Source organism: Coregonus lavaretus (assembly GCF_964263955.1).
Source record: "Coregonus lavaretus genome assembly, chromosome: 4".
NCBI lineage: Eukaryota > Metazoa > Chordata > Actinopteri > Salmoniformes > Salmonidae > Coregonus > Coregonus lavaretus.
Genome location: NC_139991.1, coordinates 62,717,781 through 62,736,980, shown reverse-complemented (window position 1 = coordinate 62,736,980; position 19,200 = coordinate 62,717,781). Strand labels below are relative to the sequence as shown.

Genomic DNA, 19,200 nt, shown 5'->3' with positions numbered 1-19,200 from the left:
TGCGTTTGTGTGTGTGTGTGTGTGTGTGTGTGTGTGTTCATGTGCATATGAGTGTGTGTCCATACAAGTGTGTCTCCATCTTTATCCCCCAGGTGTAAGTGTAACGGCCATGGCAGTGAGTGTTTGTTGGATGACCTGGGGAATCTGGTGTGTGACTGCCAGCATCACACTGTCGGGGTGGACTGCCAGAAGTGTCACCCATTCTATCAGGACAGGCCTTGGGCCAGGGCCACCGGAGACTCTGCCAACCAGTGTATGAGTGAGTAATGGAGATTGGTTCAGTTCAGTCACCCCTGGGGAGGTTTATAGTTGGGGTAGTGTATGAGTGAGTATTGCAGCCAAGTTCCTTTAGGAGTACATAAAGTATGAGTGAGTACATGGGGATTTGTACTAAGAACCCTGGGAGAAGGCTGTAGGAGAGCTGGATGGAGAACAGCTGAACCCTGGGAGTAGGCTATAGGAGAGTTGGAGGGAGAACAGCTGAACACTGAGAGTAGGCTATAGGAAAGTTGGAGTGAGGATAGCTGAAACCTGGGAGTAGGTTATAGGAGAGTTGGTGGGAGAGCTGAACCCTGGGAGTAGGCTATAGGAGAGTTGGAGGGAGGACAGCTGAACCCTAGGAGTAGGTTATAGGAGAGTTGGAGGGAGGACAGCTGAACCCTGGGAGTAGGCTATAGGAAAGTTGGAGTGAGGATAGCTGAACCCTGGGAGAAGGCTATAGGAAAGTAGGAGTGAGGATAAATGAAACCTGGGAGTAGGTTATAGGAGAGTTGGTGGGAGAGCGGAACCCTGGGAGTAGGCTATAGGAGAGTTGGAGGGAGGACAACTGAACCCTCTGAGTAGGCTATAGGAGAGTTAGCTATAGAAGAGTTGGAGCGAGCACAGCTGAACGCTGGGAGTAGGCTATAAGAGTGTTGGAGGGAGGACAGCTGTACCCTGGGAGTAGGCTAGAGTAGAGTTGGAGGGAGGACAGCTGAATGTTGATGTACAGTAACCCTATAACACTGTATTTACAAAGCATACCTACTGTAATGATATTGAACGTATCATATGTAAATGTAACATATAAGATGTTGGTGTAGCATAATGAAGATGAATTCCACGTGCACATGTGTACTGTCCATCCATGCATGCATGTCTAAGCGTCCTTGTGTGTGTGTGTGTGTGTGTGTGTGTGTGTGTGTGTGTGTGTGTGTGTGTGTTTGTGTGTGTGTGTGTGTGTGTGTGTGCGTAGGTTGGCATTTATTGTCATGAATCTTGTTCTGGAGGCAGCTCTGCAGAGTGGTCACTAGCTGGCACAGCCACAAAGTCATAAATTCCGATTTTAAACCTAACCTTAACCCTAACCTTACCCACACTGTTAACCCTAACTTTACATGTTATTTCATGAATTTTTCTAATATACACAATTTAGACTTTGTAGCTGGCCCATCTAGAAGAAATCGCTCACTTCTGCCTCCAGGGCAAGATTCATGACAATAAACATCAACCTGCTGCATGTGTGTGTGTGTGTGTGTGTGTGTGTAAATGTATATGTGTACATGCCTGTGTGTGTGTGTGTGTGTGTGTGTGTGTGTGTGTGTGTGTGTGTGTGTGTGTGTGTGTGTGTGTGTGTGTGTGTGTGTGTGTGTGTGTAAATTAGTGCAAGTGCGAATATCAGTGCGGTTCAGGCTTATGGCGCTGTGCACTGAGCAGTGAAAGGTTATTTTGAACACTGCTGAGGAGGAATTGTAATTGGTTGGACTGATAAACCCATAAAGGAGAGACCTCGTTAATTGTTTTTATGCTTGATTCTATTAAGCAACAAGCTTGTTTTAATTACATTCCGGCTGTGTTCCAAACAGCACCCTGTTCCCTATATAGTGTACTACCTTTGACCAGGGCCCATAGGGCTATGGTCAAACGTATTGCACTATGTAGGGAATAGGGTGCAATTTGGGAGGCAGCCTGAGTCTCTGTACCAACAAGATGGCTTTTTAAATAGACTGCCGTATGCAGCCGCACTGTACTGTATACGAAAAGTGAATATATTATTAAATAAATATAACTTATACAAAAAAGAAAAGAAGCACTGAATGTGAAAGAACGAGAGGAATCTAAATGAATGCTCTGTGTATTGTAATTCCACGCTCCGTTTTCCGGCGAGATAGAAACACATTTTGCCGCAGCTTGCTGGGCCGAGCTCTCTCTCTCTCCACTCTGCCGCGTAAGGCATGTGTCTGGAACCAGTACCATATGGCCCTGCTTGTCAGAACGCACACACTGTAATTGACAACGGGTGTCTTTTCTCTGCCGAGAGAGAGAGAGACAGAGAGAGAGAGAGAGAGAGAGAGAGAGAGAGAGAGAGAGAGAGAGAGAGAGAGAGAGAGAGAGAGAGAGAGAGAGAGAGAGAGAGAGAGAGAGAGAGAGAGAGAGTTGAGCAAAATATACACAGACACATAGGCACACACAGTTGTTTATATTTATGTTGTCACAACATCCTTCTGGTTATTACAAAGTTACTTAGCAGACAAAAGTGTCTTATTTAACATACTATCCACTACCTAGTTAGGAATCCATCTTAATCAGTGCACCTGAGCCACCTGCCTTGAATACATGTGTAATGACTCAGGCAGACTCAATCTATTTGCAGTCAGACACATTATCACTCATGATCATCTTGAACCTCTACGGGATCGGTGTCCCATATACAGGACGGTTGAACGCATTTGATTTTCTTAAGCGGCGCTTTACATCGGCCCCGGTCTTCGGGCATCCTGATCCGTCCCTGCCGTTCATTGTGGAGGTGGATGCTTCAGACGTTGCGGTGGGAGCAATCCTGTCACAGTGGTTCCTCATGGATGGTAAGACTCACCCCAGCGCGTTTTTCTCCCATTGGCTGTCCCCGGTGGAGTGGAATTACGACGTTGGGAACCGTGAGCTGCTAGCGGTCAAGCTCGCCCTGGGGGAGTGGAGGCATTGGCTAGAGGGGGCCGCCCATCCATTAGTCGTATGGACTGACCACAAGAACTTAGCCTACATTCAGGGGGCCAAGAGGCTCAACTCGTGCCAGGCCAGGTGGGCGTTGTTCTTCACCAGGTTCCGGTTCACCATCTCATACCATCCGGGGTCGAAGAACTCCAAGCCTGACGTGCTCTCCCGGCAGTTCGACCGCGTGGACATGGTGGAGAAGGACGACCTCATTGTCCCCAACACTCTGTTTGCTGCCCTAGTTTCGTAGGGAATTGATAGGCTGTTCAGAGCAGCGCTACGGAGCGCGTCAACCAGGATCTGGAGGGGGTGCTGAGGTGCTACGCCTCCAGCAACCCAGCTACGTGGAGTCAGCGACTGGCATGGGCGGAGTATGCCCACAACACCCTTCTCTGCTTGTCTACCGGCCTGTCCCCCTTCCAAGTGCCAATACGGGTACCAACCCCCCCTATTCCCCGAGCAAGAGGAGGAGGCGGCGGTCCAGGCCCACATCAGTCACTGTCGCCCCACCTGGAGGCAGGTACGGGCGGCGCTTAAGCGGGCCTCGGTCAGGTCTCAACATCAGGCCAACTGCAGGAGTCGCCCGGCACAGAGGGTGTAGCTTTCCACGCGGGATCTTCCCCTCCGCGTGGAGTCCAGGAAGCTGTCTTCCTGGTTCGTCGGGCCATTCACAGTGGTCCGGCGCGTCAACCCAATGGCCTACCGCCTGCAACTTCCCCTCACCATGCCATTCTGGACCCAGGGCTGATAACAAAATTCCGTCGCCACCACCCGGAGTCGCCGAGGCGAACGGCTGTGGCCGTTCGTCGGGGGGGGGTGCACTGTTACAGGAGGGGGTCGCAGTTCTGGAGCGACCCACTAGGTGTCATCCTTCGACTACCTTAGGCACCTCCTCACTCACAGTCTGGACTAATCATCATCCTATTGGTGTCGCCTGTGTCTATCTGTTCACCTGTGTATTAATGCCTTCACTTCCCTGTGTTCCCTTGCTCAGTTTCTCTGCTAGTTTCTCTATGTCCAGCAGTACTACTCAGTGTCTGATCGGAGACCTATGTACAGGTACTTGAGAAGTGTTCTCCCTGTTTCGTTAGTTGTTTCAGTCGTAGGTAGTATTTCGTATTTTGGCTGTCAGCCGGTTTTTGGAGACTTATTTGCTCCGCCTTTCTTTTGTCATGATAAGTCTGTTATTTTGTATTTTGGCTTCGGGACCATCAGTAAAGATCCTTGTTTCACCATCTCTGCCTACTGCCTACTGTATATCCTGCACCCCACCTGGGTCACATCTCACCCTAACCCTTACACCTGAGATAAAATATAGCATAGTTTTGTTTGATAAAATCCATTTTTATATTCAAATGTAGGAACTGGGTTCTCCTAAGTCTCCTGAGTGGCGCAGTGGTCTAAGGCACTGCATCGCAGTGCTAACTGTGCCACTAGAGATCCTGGTTCGAATCCAGGCTCTGTCGCAGCCGGCCGCGACCGGGAGACTCATGGGCGGCGCACAATTGGCCCAGCGTCGTCCAGGGTAGGGGAGGGAATGGCCGGCAGGGATGTAGCTTAGTTGATAGAGCATGATGTTTGCAACGCCAGGGTTGTGGGTTCGATTCCCACGGGGGGCCAGTATAAAAAATATATATATATGTATTCACTAACTGTAAGTCGCTCTGGATAAGAGCGTCTGCTAAATGACTAAAATGTAAATGTAAAATGTACAGTTTGAACCCTTGCTGTCTCTGGCTCCACACCCACCCCGCCCGGCCATCTAGATGTGTGAAAGTTAGTGTATAAGCTAATGATCCATCATGTATGACATTCCTGGGAGTGTGTAAACTTACATTTTGCATTACCATATCATTTTTGTATGTTCTCTATAGTTATGTACTTGAAAATCTATCAATTGACCAATTCACACATTTGGGCAGACTTGATAGAAAATAGTTCAGTATTGCAATGCTTCACTGGATCAATCTGAATCTTTGCACACAAACTGATGCCATCTAGTGGCCAAGATCTCAATTGCGCCTAAACTGCAATATTATATTGTGGCCTTTCTCTTGCATTTCAAAGATGATTACTATTTACTTTTTTTACCAGATCTAATGTGTTATAGTCTCCTACATTAATTTCACATTTCCACAAACTTCAAAGTGTTTCCTTTCAAATGGTATCAAGAATATGCATATCTTTGCTTCAAGTCCTGAGCTACAGGCAGTTAGATTTGGGTATGTCATTTTAGGCGAAAATTGAAAAAAAGGGTCCGATCCTTAAGAGGTTAAAGGGTATATATGAACAATTTTAACAGGGAAAACAACTGTTACAAAACAACTCAACATCCACCCAGTAGCCTATTCACAACCAACAGTAATCTAATTTCACCTCATTCAAAAAATAACACAACTTTATATGTGCATTTGCAGAGACATTCTGAAAAGCAGTTGGATTTCTGTCAATTGCTCTGTGACATCATTGGGGGAACCACTCGCTGAACTGGTGGCATAGTAATCAATATTCAGCATTTTAGATCATGTAGCTAGGCTATCCTATGAAATTATTTTGCAACAAAATGTTCTGACACAGCAGCCAAGTAGTCAAATGATATGTCACAACATTTTGGATCATTTACAGATGCCCATGTCCATAGAGTGATAAATAGATGACAAGGTGCAAAGTATAGGACTGGCTATTCATCACTGAAATGTGCAGATCATAACAGCTGTAATATCATAATAATAACACAGTCATTTTGTAATGTAAAATATGAGACACAGTGATGGATTGATCAGAGGATGTTCATTCAACAAACAACCAGTTAGCTGTCCAACTCAATGCCTATCAAGTAGCCTACCCAGTACCCATGTGTCCAAAAGGCTACTGACTGAGAATGCCAAGAGTGTGCAAAGCTGTCATCAAGGCAAAGGGTGGCTATTTGAAGAATCTCTAATATAAAATATATTTTGATTTGTTTAACACTTTTTGGGTTACCACATGATTCAGTATGTGTCATTTCATAGTTTTGAGGTCTTCACTATTATTCTACAATTTAAAAAATTTAAAAAATAAAGGAAAACCCTTGAATGAGTAGGTGTGTCCAAACTTTGGACTGGAAGTGTACGTTTACAAACTGATGGGTTAAAATTAATATTGTTACTTTTTTAGGGATCAAATGTTTATAGAATGGAATTAATACTATGGTGCCTGGTAAAGAATGTTCTTCCCCATGACAACTTTGTGTGGGTTGGTGTGAGGTGTGACCCAGGTGCGGTGCAGGATAGACAGCAGGCAGTAGGCAGGGATGGTGAAACAAGGATCTTTACTGGTGGTCCCAAAGCCAGGATACAAAACAACGGACTATACACGAGAACAAATGAGGAGCACATAGGTCTCCAAAAAACAGGCGGACAGCAAACAATACGAAACACTAACTCTGACTGGAAAAAACACAATGACACAGGGAGAACACTTCTCGAGTACCTGTAACGTCATGTGATCCGACACTGATACGTACTGCTTTATATCAAGGAACTAGCAGAGAAAACTGAGCAAGGGAATACAGGGAAGTGAGGGCATAAATACACAGGTGAATCAGATAGCCACAGGTGACACCAATAGGCAGATAATTAGTCCCGACTGTGAGTGAGGAGGTGCCTCAGGTTGTCGGCGGATGACACCTAGTGGGTCGCTCCGGAACTGCGACCCACTCCTGTAACCGTTGAACGGCCCTAGCCGTTCACCTCAGCGGAACGACGGAATGCTGTATCAGCCCTGGGTCCAGAATGTCTGTCCTGGGCACCCCAGACCGCTCCACCGGCTCATAACCCTCCCAGTCCACCAGAAATAGGATCCGGTCCACCGTAAAAGCCGGCTGCCCTCCAACAAGGCGCAGCGAGGGAACAGAACAGGTGGCGACGGGCTAGAGGAGGGACACATAGATTGTGGGATGCACCGGCATGGTGCAGGCGGTACGTCACTGGGTTGACTCGCCGGACCACTCTGAATGGCCCGACGGGACCGCCGCCTCCTTCTCTTGCTCAGGGAATAGGGGCTCTTGGGGATAGGCAGGGGTCGGAGCAGCCCTGCCACAGGCTGACGTGAGGTCGGACACGTACGCCCACTGAAGCTGTCGCGAGCGCGCAGCCTTGGGTACGTACATCCTATCTGATGGACCTCCGCCCGGATCGGGCTCCCGCCGTAGCGCTGCTCTGACCAGCCTATTAATTCCCCACGAAACTGGGGCAGCCTTCAGGGCGTTGGGGACAATGGGATCGTCCCTCATGGCCAACGTCTCCGGCCGGGACAAGGAAAGCCATTGCCCTCGTGTGGGCATAGCGCACGGCAGGAGATCGATAGCTCAGTCATAAGGCCTGTGAGGAGGTAAGCCCTTGGCACGCCTCTTACTAAACCCCTCCCCCAGATCCCAATACTCCTGGGGAAGAGGTGAGGACTGGTAGGTGGTCTGGGACGGTGGTTTGGGCTGATGAGTGGTCGGTGGCGACCGGAACAGAACGGGGGCGGAGCCTCCCTCCAGGATGAACCGCCCCGTGGACCAGTCTATCCAGGGATTGTGGGCGACCAGCCAGGGGTGCCCGAGGATGAGGGGACACGCCGGAGAGTCCACAACGAAAAACTGGATATACTCCCATAGCCCCATAGCCCCCCCGCCACCCGGACATGCATGGGGACAGTGTGCTGGGTGAAGCAGCCCGACCCCAACGGCCCGCCGTCCAGGCCCATGACCGGAACTGGCTCCAGGTTTCCTGCGGCCCCATAATCCACCAGTGCATGCGCCCGACACGCAGCGCGGGCCCACTGAACCCTGACGGGGAGAAAAGACCGGGCGTCTCTGGAGTTGGGGTTTCGGTTCCGGCTAGCACCCCTCCCGATACCAGCGAGCCCTCCCATTTTCCCGGCTTCTCCAGGCATGAGTCGCCGTGGTGACCTGCGTGTCCGCAGTACCGGCAACGTCCCTGGGGCAGATGCCTCTGCCTCTCCATCCGGGACAAGCGCGCAGCACCCAGCTGCATAGCCTCCTCCTGAGGCGTCTCCTCCCTGAATCGGCGGAAAGCCTCCGGGCTGATAGAGTGACGCGGAGGCAAGCCTTGCATCATGCCTCTCTCATACGCACTCTCACGACGCCGATTGTCCACCCGCACAGAGAGGTCGAAGAGGCCGTCCAGTTGCTCAGGCAGCTCCCTGAAGGAGAGTTCGTCCTTCATCCCCTCCGATAGCCCCTGCGCGTACAGGACAAACATGGCAGCCTCTTACCAACCTTCCTCTCGAGCCCGGCTCCATGGAGTAGTCCACCACCGAATGGTCACCATGCTGACATGCCGTGAGCCGCCTCCCGGCCACGTGCCCCGATACCACCCAAGAGGTTTCGAACACCTTGCGTAACTCCCGGGTGAATTGGTAGACGTTGGAGCACGCCAGAGTTTGGCTCTCCCACTCTGCGGTTCCCAGGAAAGGGCCCGACCCGTCAACAGATTGATAATGTAGGCCACCCTGCTCCGTCGGAAAAGAGGAGGGTTGTAGGCTGAACATCAGGGAACACTGGGTGAGGAATTCCCTGCAGCCCTCTGGACCCGGAGGTGGTAGGCGGGGTTCCCGCGATGTCGCAGGCGAGACTGGAGACACCGCTGCCGCGGCTTCCGCTCCGCCGGGTGCCGGGACTGGTCGGGTGTCCACACGGCTCTGCACGGCGATCGTCAGCTGACGGAGATTCTTAATGACCCACTCCTGTAACAGACTTGTTTCATTAACACACTAGAAGGCCTTTTTATATATCATATATTCACGTCTGCTACAGGTACTATAAACAAACTATAACTATGGAGTTCTGGTTTAGACCTTGATGATCTATCTGTGGATCCAAGGCCTACCTCTAGATAGAGTCTAATTAATATATGCCTACTCTCTAACAATTAATACACTCTAACAGCAAATACACTCTCTTCCTATTATGTGGAGCAAAAAACAACTAGAATGGAGCCTCTCCTCTCTTCCATCAGGGAGGAATAATCATATGTTTTGCAAACTTAACAGAGAGTTTGATGTGTAATACAGTGCCTTCGGAAAGTATTCAGACACCTTGACGTTTTCCACATTTTGTAACGTTACAGCCTTATTCTAAAATTGATTAAATCGTTTTTTCCTACATCAATCTACACACAATACCCCATAATGATAAAGCAAAAACAGGTTTTTAGAAATATACATTTACATAATTATTCAGACCCTTTACTCAGTATTTTGTTGAAGCACCTTTGGCAGCGATTACAGCATTGAGTCTTCTTGGGTATGACGCTACAAGCTTGGCACACCTGTATTTGGGGAGTTTCTCCCATTCTTCTCTGCAGAACCTCTCAAGCTCTGTCAGGTTGGATGGGGAGCATCGCTGCACAGCTATTTTCAGGTCTCTCCAGAGATGTTCGATTGGGTTCAAGTCCGAGCTTTGGCTGGGCCACTCAAGGACATTCAGAGACTTGTCCCGAAGCCACTCCTGCATTGTCTTGGCTGTGTGCTTAGGGTCGTTGTCCTGTTGGAAGGTGAACCTTCACCCCAGTCTGAGGTCCTGGAGCAGGTTTTCATCAAGGATCTCTCTGTACTTTGCTCCATTCATCTTTCCCTCGATCCTGAAAAGTCTTCCAGTCCCTGCCGATGAAAAACATCCCCACTGCATGATGTTGCCACCAGCATGCTTCACCGTAGGGATGGTGCCAGGTTTCCTCCAGATGTGACGCTTGGCATTCAGGCCAAAGAGTTCAATCTCGGTTTCATCAGACCAGAGAATCTTGTTTCTCATGCTCTGAGAGTCCTTTAGGTGCCTTTTGGCAAACTCCAAGTGGGCTGTCATGTGCCTTTTACTGAGGAGTTGCTTCCGTATCATAAAGGCCTTGATTGGTGGAGTGCTGCAGAGATGGTTGTCCTTCTGGAAGGTTCTCCCATCTCCACAGGGGATCTCTGGAGCTCTGTCAGAGTGACCATTGGGTTCTTGGTCACCTCCCTGACCAAGGTCCTTCTCCCCCAATTGCTCAGTTTGGCCGGTGGTTCCAAACTTCTTCCATTTAAGAATGATGGAGGACGCTGTGTTCTTGGGGACCTTCAATGCTGCAGATGTTTTTTGGTACTCTTCCCCAGATCTGTTTAGGATTCCCCAGAATCTCTCTCTCTCTCTCTCTCTCTCTCTCTCTCTCTCTCTCTCTCTCTCTCTCTCTCTCTCTCTCTCTCCATATCTCTCTCTCTCGTTCTCTCTCTCTCTCTCTCCTCAGAGTGTAACTGCAGTGGGCGAGCGGATACGTGTGTGTTCGATGCGGATCAGTACCGCAGTACAGCCAGTGGGGGGCGCTGTTTAGACTGTAGGGACCAGACTGACGGACAGCACTGTGAACGCTGTAGAGAGAACCACTACCGACGGTCACCACAGGACCCATGCAGCCCCTGTGACTGTAACACCATAGGTAAACCATGTATTTTAGACTGCTTCATATTAAGGCATCATAAACATTAACTCAATCAATGTTTCATTCATTCACTAACATTCATTCATTCATCAAGGGCTAAATCATTCCTATTCAGTCAGTTAACTGTAACTTGTTATTGATCTTTAATCTAACTGAACCATTGATTGTAATCATTGCTTAGTCTAACTGTTCATTAGAGACACAACATCTTGGTGGTTTCTATATGCTATGTGGATGATGGTCAATAATGCATTAAATCCCTTACATACACTCATCATCATCATCATCATGGTAAGAATGTGGTTTGTGGCCAGACCCCCTAGGCCTATGATCATCTGTCCTTCCTGTGGTGTGTGTAGTCTACCTCAACCACTCTCTCTGTATCTATACTCTATCTATCTATCTATCTATCTATCTATCTATCTATCTATCTATCTATCTATCTATCTATCTATCTATCTATCTATCTATCTATCTATCTATCTATCTATCTATCTATATATCTATCTATCTATCTATCTATCTATCTATCTATCTATCTATCTATCTATCTATCTATCTATCTATCTATCTATCTATCTATCTATCTATCTATCTATCTATCTATCTATCTATCTATCTATCTATCTATCTATCTATCTATCTATCTATCTATCTATCTATCTATCTATCTATCTATCTATCTATCTATCTATCTATCTATCTATCTATCTATCTATCTATCTATCTATCTATCTATCTATCTCTTTCTCTCTCTCTACCTATCTATATATGTCTACCTATCTCTCCATCTACCTCTCTGTATCTATCTATCTCTCTCGTTCTCTCTCTCTCCCCCGCTCCTCTCTATCTCTCTCTCACACTCTCGCTCTCTTTCTGTCCCTCCCCTTCTCTCTCTCTCTCTTTCTCTCTCTCTCTCTCTCTCTCTCACTCAATCATTCTGTCTCTCTCCTCTCTCTCTCCCTCCCTTTCTCTCTCCCAGGTTCTGTGAGTCTGCAGTGTGGTGTGGAGGGGAAGTGTGAGTGCAGACCCAGTGTGACGGGGGAGAAGTGTGACACCTGTCAACCTGGCTTCCACTCCCTCAGCCCTGGCGGCTGCAGGTACACACACACACACACACACACACATAAACAAAAAAATTAACAAACACTTTGAAGACAGAGAGAGAGTAATAGAACAATGCAGTTGTTTTTTTAAGGATATTTTTTCTGTCTGTATGCGTCTAATCTACGGCCACGTTCAGTAGGCCACAATATTGTGGAACTATCTGCCGGTTCAGTACATTGCACTCTCCTGAATGCAACCCTGTGTGGGGTGTGTGTTCACATTTAATGTCAACATTCAGACATGCTATTTTAGTTTTATTCATGAGAAGCACATCTTAACTTTCCATGAACCTCTGGTGTAGAGTAGAGGAGCAATCCAATTCTAGTTTGTGTTTATTGATTTATTTTGTCATGCTGCAGTGGTTCTAGCCATTAGAAACACACTGTCCCTGACCCTATTTGCTTCTGTAGTGTTGAGGTGTACACCAGGGCTGAGCAGAGTACCAAAATATGGACTTTCTTCCAGTTTGTGACAATTATCCACTATTGCTGTTGTTGCTAATTCATTACTACTGTTGCCTGCTACTATTAACAATACCGCTATTTGCAATGTCTTTACTATCCCCTTGATATAGTAAACAGTACCTACTCCTATCCCATTAATATACTGTAGTAAACAGTACCTACTCCTATCCCCCTGATATAGCAAACAGTACCTACTCCTATCCCCTTGATATAGTAAACAGTACCTACTTCTATCCCCTTGATATAGTAAACAGTACCTACTCCTATCCACTTAATATAGTAAACAGTACCTACTCCTATCCCCTTGATATAGTAAATAATACCTCCTCCTATTCCCTTAATATAGTAAACAGTACCTACTCCTATCCCCTTAATGTAGTAAACAGTACCTACTCCTATCCCCTTAATATAGTAAATAGTACCTACTCCTATCCCCTTAATATACTGTAGTAAACAGTACCTACTCCTATCCCCTTGATATAGCAAACAGTACCTACTCATATCCCCTTGATATAGTAAACAGTACCTACTCCTATCCCCTTAATATAGTAAACAGTACCTACTCCTATCCCCTTGATATAGTAAACAGTACCTACTCCTATCCTCTTGATATAGCAAACAGTCCCTACTCCTATCCCCTTGATATAGCAAACAGTACCTACTCCTATCCCCTTGATATAGTCAACAGTACCTACTCCTATCCCCTTAATATAGTAAATAGTACCTACTCCTATCCCTTCTCACAACCAAGTTGTTCCTACAATGCCTCCTGCATGACGCACCACCACGACTCCTCTCTGGCTGTCTGTTGGACCTCAGGATTTGGTGCAAATCAATGTCCAAATCAAAGCTTGTTGACTCCTTGGCGACTCAAGGTGCTGTGAATGTTCATATCACAGCATGGACGATGTTTAGCTGAGTAATTCACACTGCAGACTAGAGAGAGGAGAGCAAAGAAGGACAAACACACTGAGGTAGAGAATCACAGCAAGGGCTATGTATGGACCTACACTGGTTTATAACACAGACACTTAAGGACACCAGACATACACGTGAGCATATGGAGAGACACACTTATACAGTGGGGAAAAAAAGTATTTAGTCAGCCACCAATTGTGCAAGTTCTCCCACTTAAAAAGATGAGAGAGGCCTGTAATTTTCATCATAGGTACACGTCAACTATGACAGACAAAATGAGGGGGAAAAATCCAGAAAATCACATTGTAGGATTTTTAATGAATTTATTTGCAAATTATGGTGGAAAATAAGTATTTGGTCACCTACAAACAAGCAAGATTTCTGGCTCTCACAGACCTGTAACTTCTTATTTAAGAGGCTCCTCTGTCCTCCACTCGTTACCTGTATTAATGGCACCTGTTTGAACTTGTTATCAGTATAAAAGACACCTGTTCACAACCTCAAACAGTCACACTCCAAACTCCACTATGGCCAATACCAAAGAGCTGTCAAAGGACACCAGAAACACAATTGTAGACCTGCACCAGGCTGGGAAGACTGAATCTGCAATAGGTAAGCAGCTTGGTTTGAAGAAATCAACTGTGGGAGCAATTATTAGGAAATGGAAGACATACAAGACCACTAATAATCTCCCTCGATCTGGGGCTCCACGCAAGATCTCACCCCGTGGGGTCAAAATGATCACACGAACGGTGAGCAAAAATCCCAGAACCACACGGGCGGACCTAGTGAATGACCTGCAGAGAGCTGGGACCAAAGTAACAAAGCCTACCATCAGTAACACACTACGCCGCCAGGGACTCAAATCCTGCAGTGCAGACGTGTCCCCCTGCTTAAGCCAGTACATGTCCAGGCCCGTCTGAAGTTTGCTAGAGTGCATTTGGATGATCCAGAAGAGGATTGGGAGAATGTCATATGGTCAGATGAAACCAAAATAGAATTTTTTGGTAAAAACTCAACTCGTCGTGTTTGGAGGACAAAGAATGCTGAGTTGCATCCAAAGAACACCATACCTACTGTGAAGCATGGGGGTGGAAACATCATGCTTTGGGGCTGTTTTTCTGCAAAGGGACCAGGACGACTGATCCGTGTAAAGGAAAGAATGAATGGGGCCATGTATCGTGAGATTTTGAGTGAAAACCTCCTTCCATCAGCAAGGGCATTGAAGATGAAACGTGGCTGGGTCTTTCAGCATGACAATGATCCCAAACACACCCCCCGGGCAATGAAAGGAGTGGCTTCGTAAGAAGCATCCTGGAGTGGCCTAGCCAGTCTCCAGATCTCAACCCCATAGAAAATCTTTGGAGGGAGTTGAAAGTCTGTGTTGCCCAGCGACAGCCCCAAAACATCACTGCTCTAGAGGAGATCTGCATGGAGGAATGGGCCAAAATACCAGAAACAGTGTGTGACAACCTTGTGAAGACTTACCGAAAACGTTTGACCTGTGTCATTGCCAACAAAGGGTATATAACAAAGTATTGAGAAACTTTTGTTATTGACCAAATACTTATTTTCCACCATAATTTGCAAATAAATTCATTAAAAATCCTACAATGTGATTTTCTGGATTTTTCCCCCTCATTTTGTCTGTCATAGTTGACGTGTACCCATGATGAAAATTACAGGCCTCTCTCATCTTTTTAAGTGGGAGAACTTGCACAATTGGTGGCTGACTAAATACTTTTTTTCCCCACTGTACATGGACAGGTGTGTGGGCATGGTATGCTTGCTCCATTCCTCTCTCTCACATAGACATGCACACACAAACTTTCCTCTTCCCTCCTCCCTCTCCCTCTCCATCCCTCCATCTCTCTCCCTCCCTCTTCCTTCCTCTCCCTCCATCCCTCTCTCCCTCCATCCCTTCCTCAGTCTGCCAGTGTGCTGATCTGAAGAGTGAGGTGTGAATTACACAGGCCAGTGGAGCAGAACAGAGTAGAAGCCTGCCCATTGGATAATTGAATTATTCTTAATAGCAACCTTGTTAAAATATTGATTTTGTGTTACAGTTCTGGAGGAAAACAATCAATCAATGAAGGTGATCAAACATGTTTTCATAGAACAAAGCTTTTGATTGACACAGCTTGCGACCCCACCTAACCAATCATGGTCTGGTGATCAGGCTGTTTTCAGCGTGTGTGTATGTGTGTGCGAGTGAAAGAGAGCGAGCAAAGACTAAACAACCCTTGCCAGCGTAATTAATCAATGAAACAACATGTACACTGTGAAACAGAGACACAACCAAATACTCAACCAAATATCAATTTTGACTTTCTTACCTATGTGTTAACCTACAGTAAGTGTCCCATGATGTTATGACCCCAGTCATAACCAGTTTGACCTCTGGCTGACCTTATACCTTTACCCGATGTTGTTATTGTCTCTCTACAGGTCGTGTGACTGTGACCGTAGGGGCAGTGTGGGCGTCTGCTCTGTGCTTGATGGTGGATGTCACTGCAGGGCTAACGTGGAGGGACAGGCGTGTGACAGGTGACCCGTGATATTCTACTGCGTCATCACCTTATATAACATAATACTACCCTCCGGTTACCACGGTGACACAGACTCCCAGGAACGTTTTCAGTGTTGCCAATTTAGTGACTTTGTCACTATATTTAGCGAGTTTTCAGACTCCACCAGCAACACTTATTGGTAAAAGAGGCTAGCGACAGATTCAGCTACTTTTCAGGCTGCCTTTGAGGAGTTTTGACACTGAGGATTTCTACTGTTTTAAAAGCATTTAGTGACTTTTCCCACTCAATTCTGCTGCAAACGACAGTGGGAGAAGCTGTCTGCAACAGAAGTCACAGCAACGGTGCAGACACAGAAAGAGCACAAGGGGAGGGGGTGTGCGGCGGGAGAGGATTGAAAACGCTACGTCAGGAACCGCAGCAAGGCAAAACATAATCTAGTGACTTCTAGCAACAAATCAAGGAGCCAATAGCGATTTTCACTGAAAAATAGTTGGCAGCTCTTTGATCCATTAAGAATGGCAATAAAAACTGTAACATAGAGGCTCAGAATAAATTAGAGGAAAAACAAAAAGAAATGGAGAAACTTATTCAAGAAAGATCAAGTGTAATATATTATAAAAAATAAAGCAAACTGGATGGAATATGGGGAAAAATGCACAAAATTCTTTTTTAATCTTCAACATAGGAATGCTACCAAAAATAATTTAATGAAACTGGTTACAATTGACGGAGTCACCCATGATTCACCAAATTATATTTTGAAGGAGGAAACAAAGTACTTTAAGCATATGTTTTATTTTCAGTCGCCTCCATCTCCTCTAACTGAAGCTAATTGTAGAGATGTTTTTTCTATTGATAATGTAAAATTAACAGCCATACAGAAAGACTCATGTGAAGGTGAAATTACAGAGGAGGAACTTCTGGATGCAATTAAAGACTTTAAGTCCGGGAAAACTCCAGGGTTGTATGGCATACCAGTCGAGGTATACCAAACCTTTCTTGATATACTAAGAGGACCGTTATTAGCATGTTTTAACCACTCCTATGTAAATGGTAGATTATCTGACACTTAAGAAGAAGGTCTGATCTCATTATTACTGAAACAGGATACAAGTAGAAAATATAAAGATCCAGTCCATTTAAAAAATTGAAGGCCCCTTACACTTCAGTGTTGTGATGCAAAAATTCTAGTAAAATGTATAGCGCATATAATTAAAAAGGTATTGTCGGATATTATTCATTCTAATCAGACAGGTTTTTTACATGGAAGATACATTGGAGATAATATAAGGCAAATATTGGAAACAATAGAACACTATGGAAAATCTGGGAAACCAGGCCTGCTATTCATAGCAGACTTCGAAAAGGCATTTGATAAAGTACGACTGGGTTTATATATAAATGCCTGGAGCATTTCAATTTTGGAGAATCTCTTATAAAATGGGTCAAAATCATGTATAGTAACCCTAGGTGTAAAATAGTAAATAATGGCTATTTCTCAGGAAGTTTTAAACTGTCAAGAGGAGTAAAACAAGGTTGTCCACTATCGGCATATCTATTTATTGTGCCCATCGAGATGTTAGCTATTAAAATCAGATCCAATAATAATATCAGAGGATTAGAAATCCAGGGCTTAAAAACAAAGGTGTCATTGTACGCTGATGATTCATGTTTTCTTTTAAATCCACAACTAGAATCCCTCCACAGCCTCATAGAGGATCTAGATACATTTTCTAACCTCTCTGGATTACAACCAAATTATGACAAATGTACTATATTACGTATTGGATCACTAAAAAATACAATTTTTACATTACCATGTAGTTCACCAATAAAATGGTCTGATGGTGATGTGGATATACTCGGAATACATATCCCAAAGGAAAAAAATTATCTCACTTCAATACATTTTAATAGAAAGTTAGCAAAAATAGATAAGATCTTGCTACCATGGAAAGGTAAATACCTGTCATTTTGTGGAAAAATCACCCTGATTAACTCTTTAGTATTATCCCAGTTTACCTATTTGCTTATGGTCTTGCCTACGCCTAGCGAACAGTTTTTGAAATTATATGACAAAAAAATATTCCATTTTATTTGGAACGGCAAGCCAGACAAAATTAAACGGGCGTATTTATATAATGAATATGAATTCGGAGGACAGAAATTATTAAATATTAAAGCATTAGACCTATCACTAAAAGCTTCAGTCATACAAAAGTTATACTTAAATCCGAACTGGTTCTCAAGCAAATTAGTAAGATTGTCTCACCCAATGTTCAAGAATGGCCTTTTTCCCTTTATTCAGATTACAACCACTCATTTTCAGTTATTTGAAAAGGAAATCATCTCCCAAATATCACTATTTCTAAAAGCCATAGAAAGTTGGTTGCAATTTCAATTTAATCCTCCAGAAACGACAGAACAAATAAGGCAACAAATATTGTGGTTAAATTCAAATATACTAATTGACAAAAAACCTTAATTTTTTGACCAAATGTTTAAAAAAGGTATAATCTTCGTAAATGATATCATCGGTAGGACTGGTGGAGTTATGTCGCACATGCAGCTAACAAAAACATATGGAAATGTCTGCTCTACCCAAAATTACAACCAAATAATTGCAGCCTTACCGCAAAAATGGAAGAGGAAAGTGGAAGGGGGAGAAAGTAAGAAACTTGTCTGTCGGCCTTGCATTAAAGAACATAATTGGTTAAGGAAAACTGTGATAAATAAAAAAGTATATCAGTTTCATTTAAGTTCCAAAGGATTGACAGCCGTTCCATATAGATTGCAAAATAGTTGGGAAGAGATTTTTGACGTACCGATCCCATGGCATAGTGTTTATGAACTGACACGCAAAACGACACCGGATTCAAAAATTACAATCTTTCAATTTAAATTATTATATAAAATTCTTGCTACCAATAGAATGTTATTTATATGGGGGATACAATCTTCCCAGCTCTGCAGATTTTGCTGTGAAGAGACAGAATCCTTAGATAATTTGTTTTGGTTCTGTCCATTTGTAGCTTGTTTTTGGACACAAGTCCAGGAATGGCTAAAGGATTGCAATATTTACCTGGAGCTAACCTTGCAGATAGCATTACTGGGTGATCTGAAAAGTCATAGTCAATCGATCAATAATATAATAATACTTTTAGCAAAAATGTTTATTTTTAATTCACAATCTGTAGAAACAATGAGAATAGAAAGGTTCAGAACTTTTGTAAAACATCACAGTACAGTTGAAATATATATGGCAAATAGAAATCCTATATGGATGGTGTTAAGAGATAGATGGGAGGTGTTGAATGGAGTTGAAGAATGGGACTAATAACAACTAACAACAAATAATAACAAGAACTAATAATGTAAGCATACTGTGTCCATAATAAGTATATAGGTTGTATGTTGGGAGCTTTTGGGAAAGAGCACAGTTAGAAAGATATGGCATATAGAAGCAAACCGGATGGACATCATGAAAATGATCGGAGAGGTTGAGAGTAGAAGAAGTTCAGGAGAAAAAACAAACAAAATATAATTATTGTATAATTGACTGTGTCCATAAAATATAGATAGTAAGTATAATCTGGAAGTAGAGGCCTAAGCATTGTTGTTCACTAATTTACCCCAAGTAGGGAAAGGATGGCGGGGTTGAAAAGTAATAAAGGGGAGTATATATATATATAAAAAACATGGGGGATTGGAAGTGATGCAGACAATTACATTGATGGAAGTTACAATCTATCT

General features: G+C 44.6%; 1 protein-coding gene across 1 annotated transcript in view; it reads left to right on the top strand.

Moving 5' to 3' along the window:
- The window catches only part of LOC311127505 (laminin subunit gamma-3-like), a gene marked incomplete at both ends in the record, with an annotated part of 68,886 nt that overhangs the window by 36,499 nt on the left and 13,187 nt on the right, over positions 1 to 19,200 (top strand). The window contains 4 exons of the mRNA XM_084159328.1: positions 93 to 259; positions 10,236 to 10,424; positions 11,410 to 11,527; positions 15,365 to 15,463. Of these exons, the coding sequence (XP_084015454.1) occupies positions 93 to 259; positions 10,236 to 10,424; positions 11,410 to 11,527; positions 15,365 to 15,463 (573 nt within the window). The remainder of the gene's footprint in view (positions 1 to 92; positions 260 to 10,235; positions 10,425 to 11,409; positions 11,528 to 15,364; positions 15,464 to 19,200) is intronic.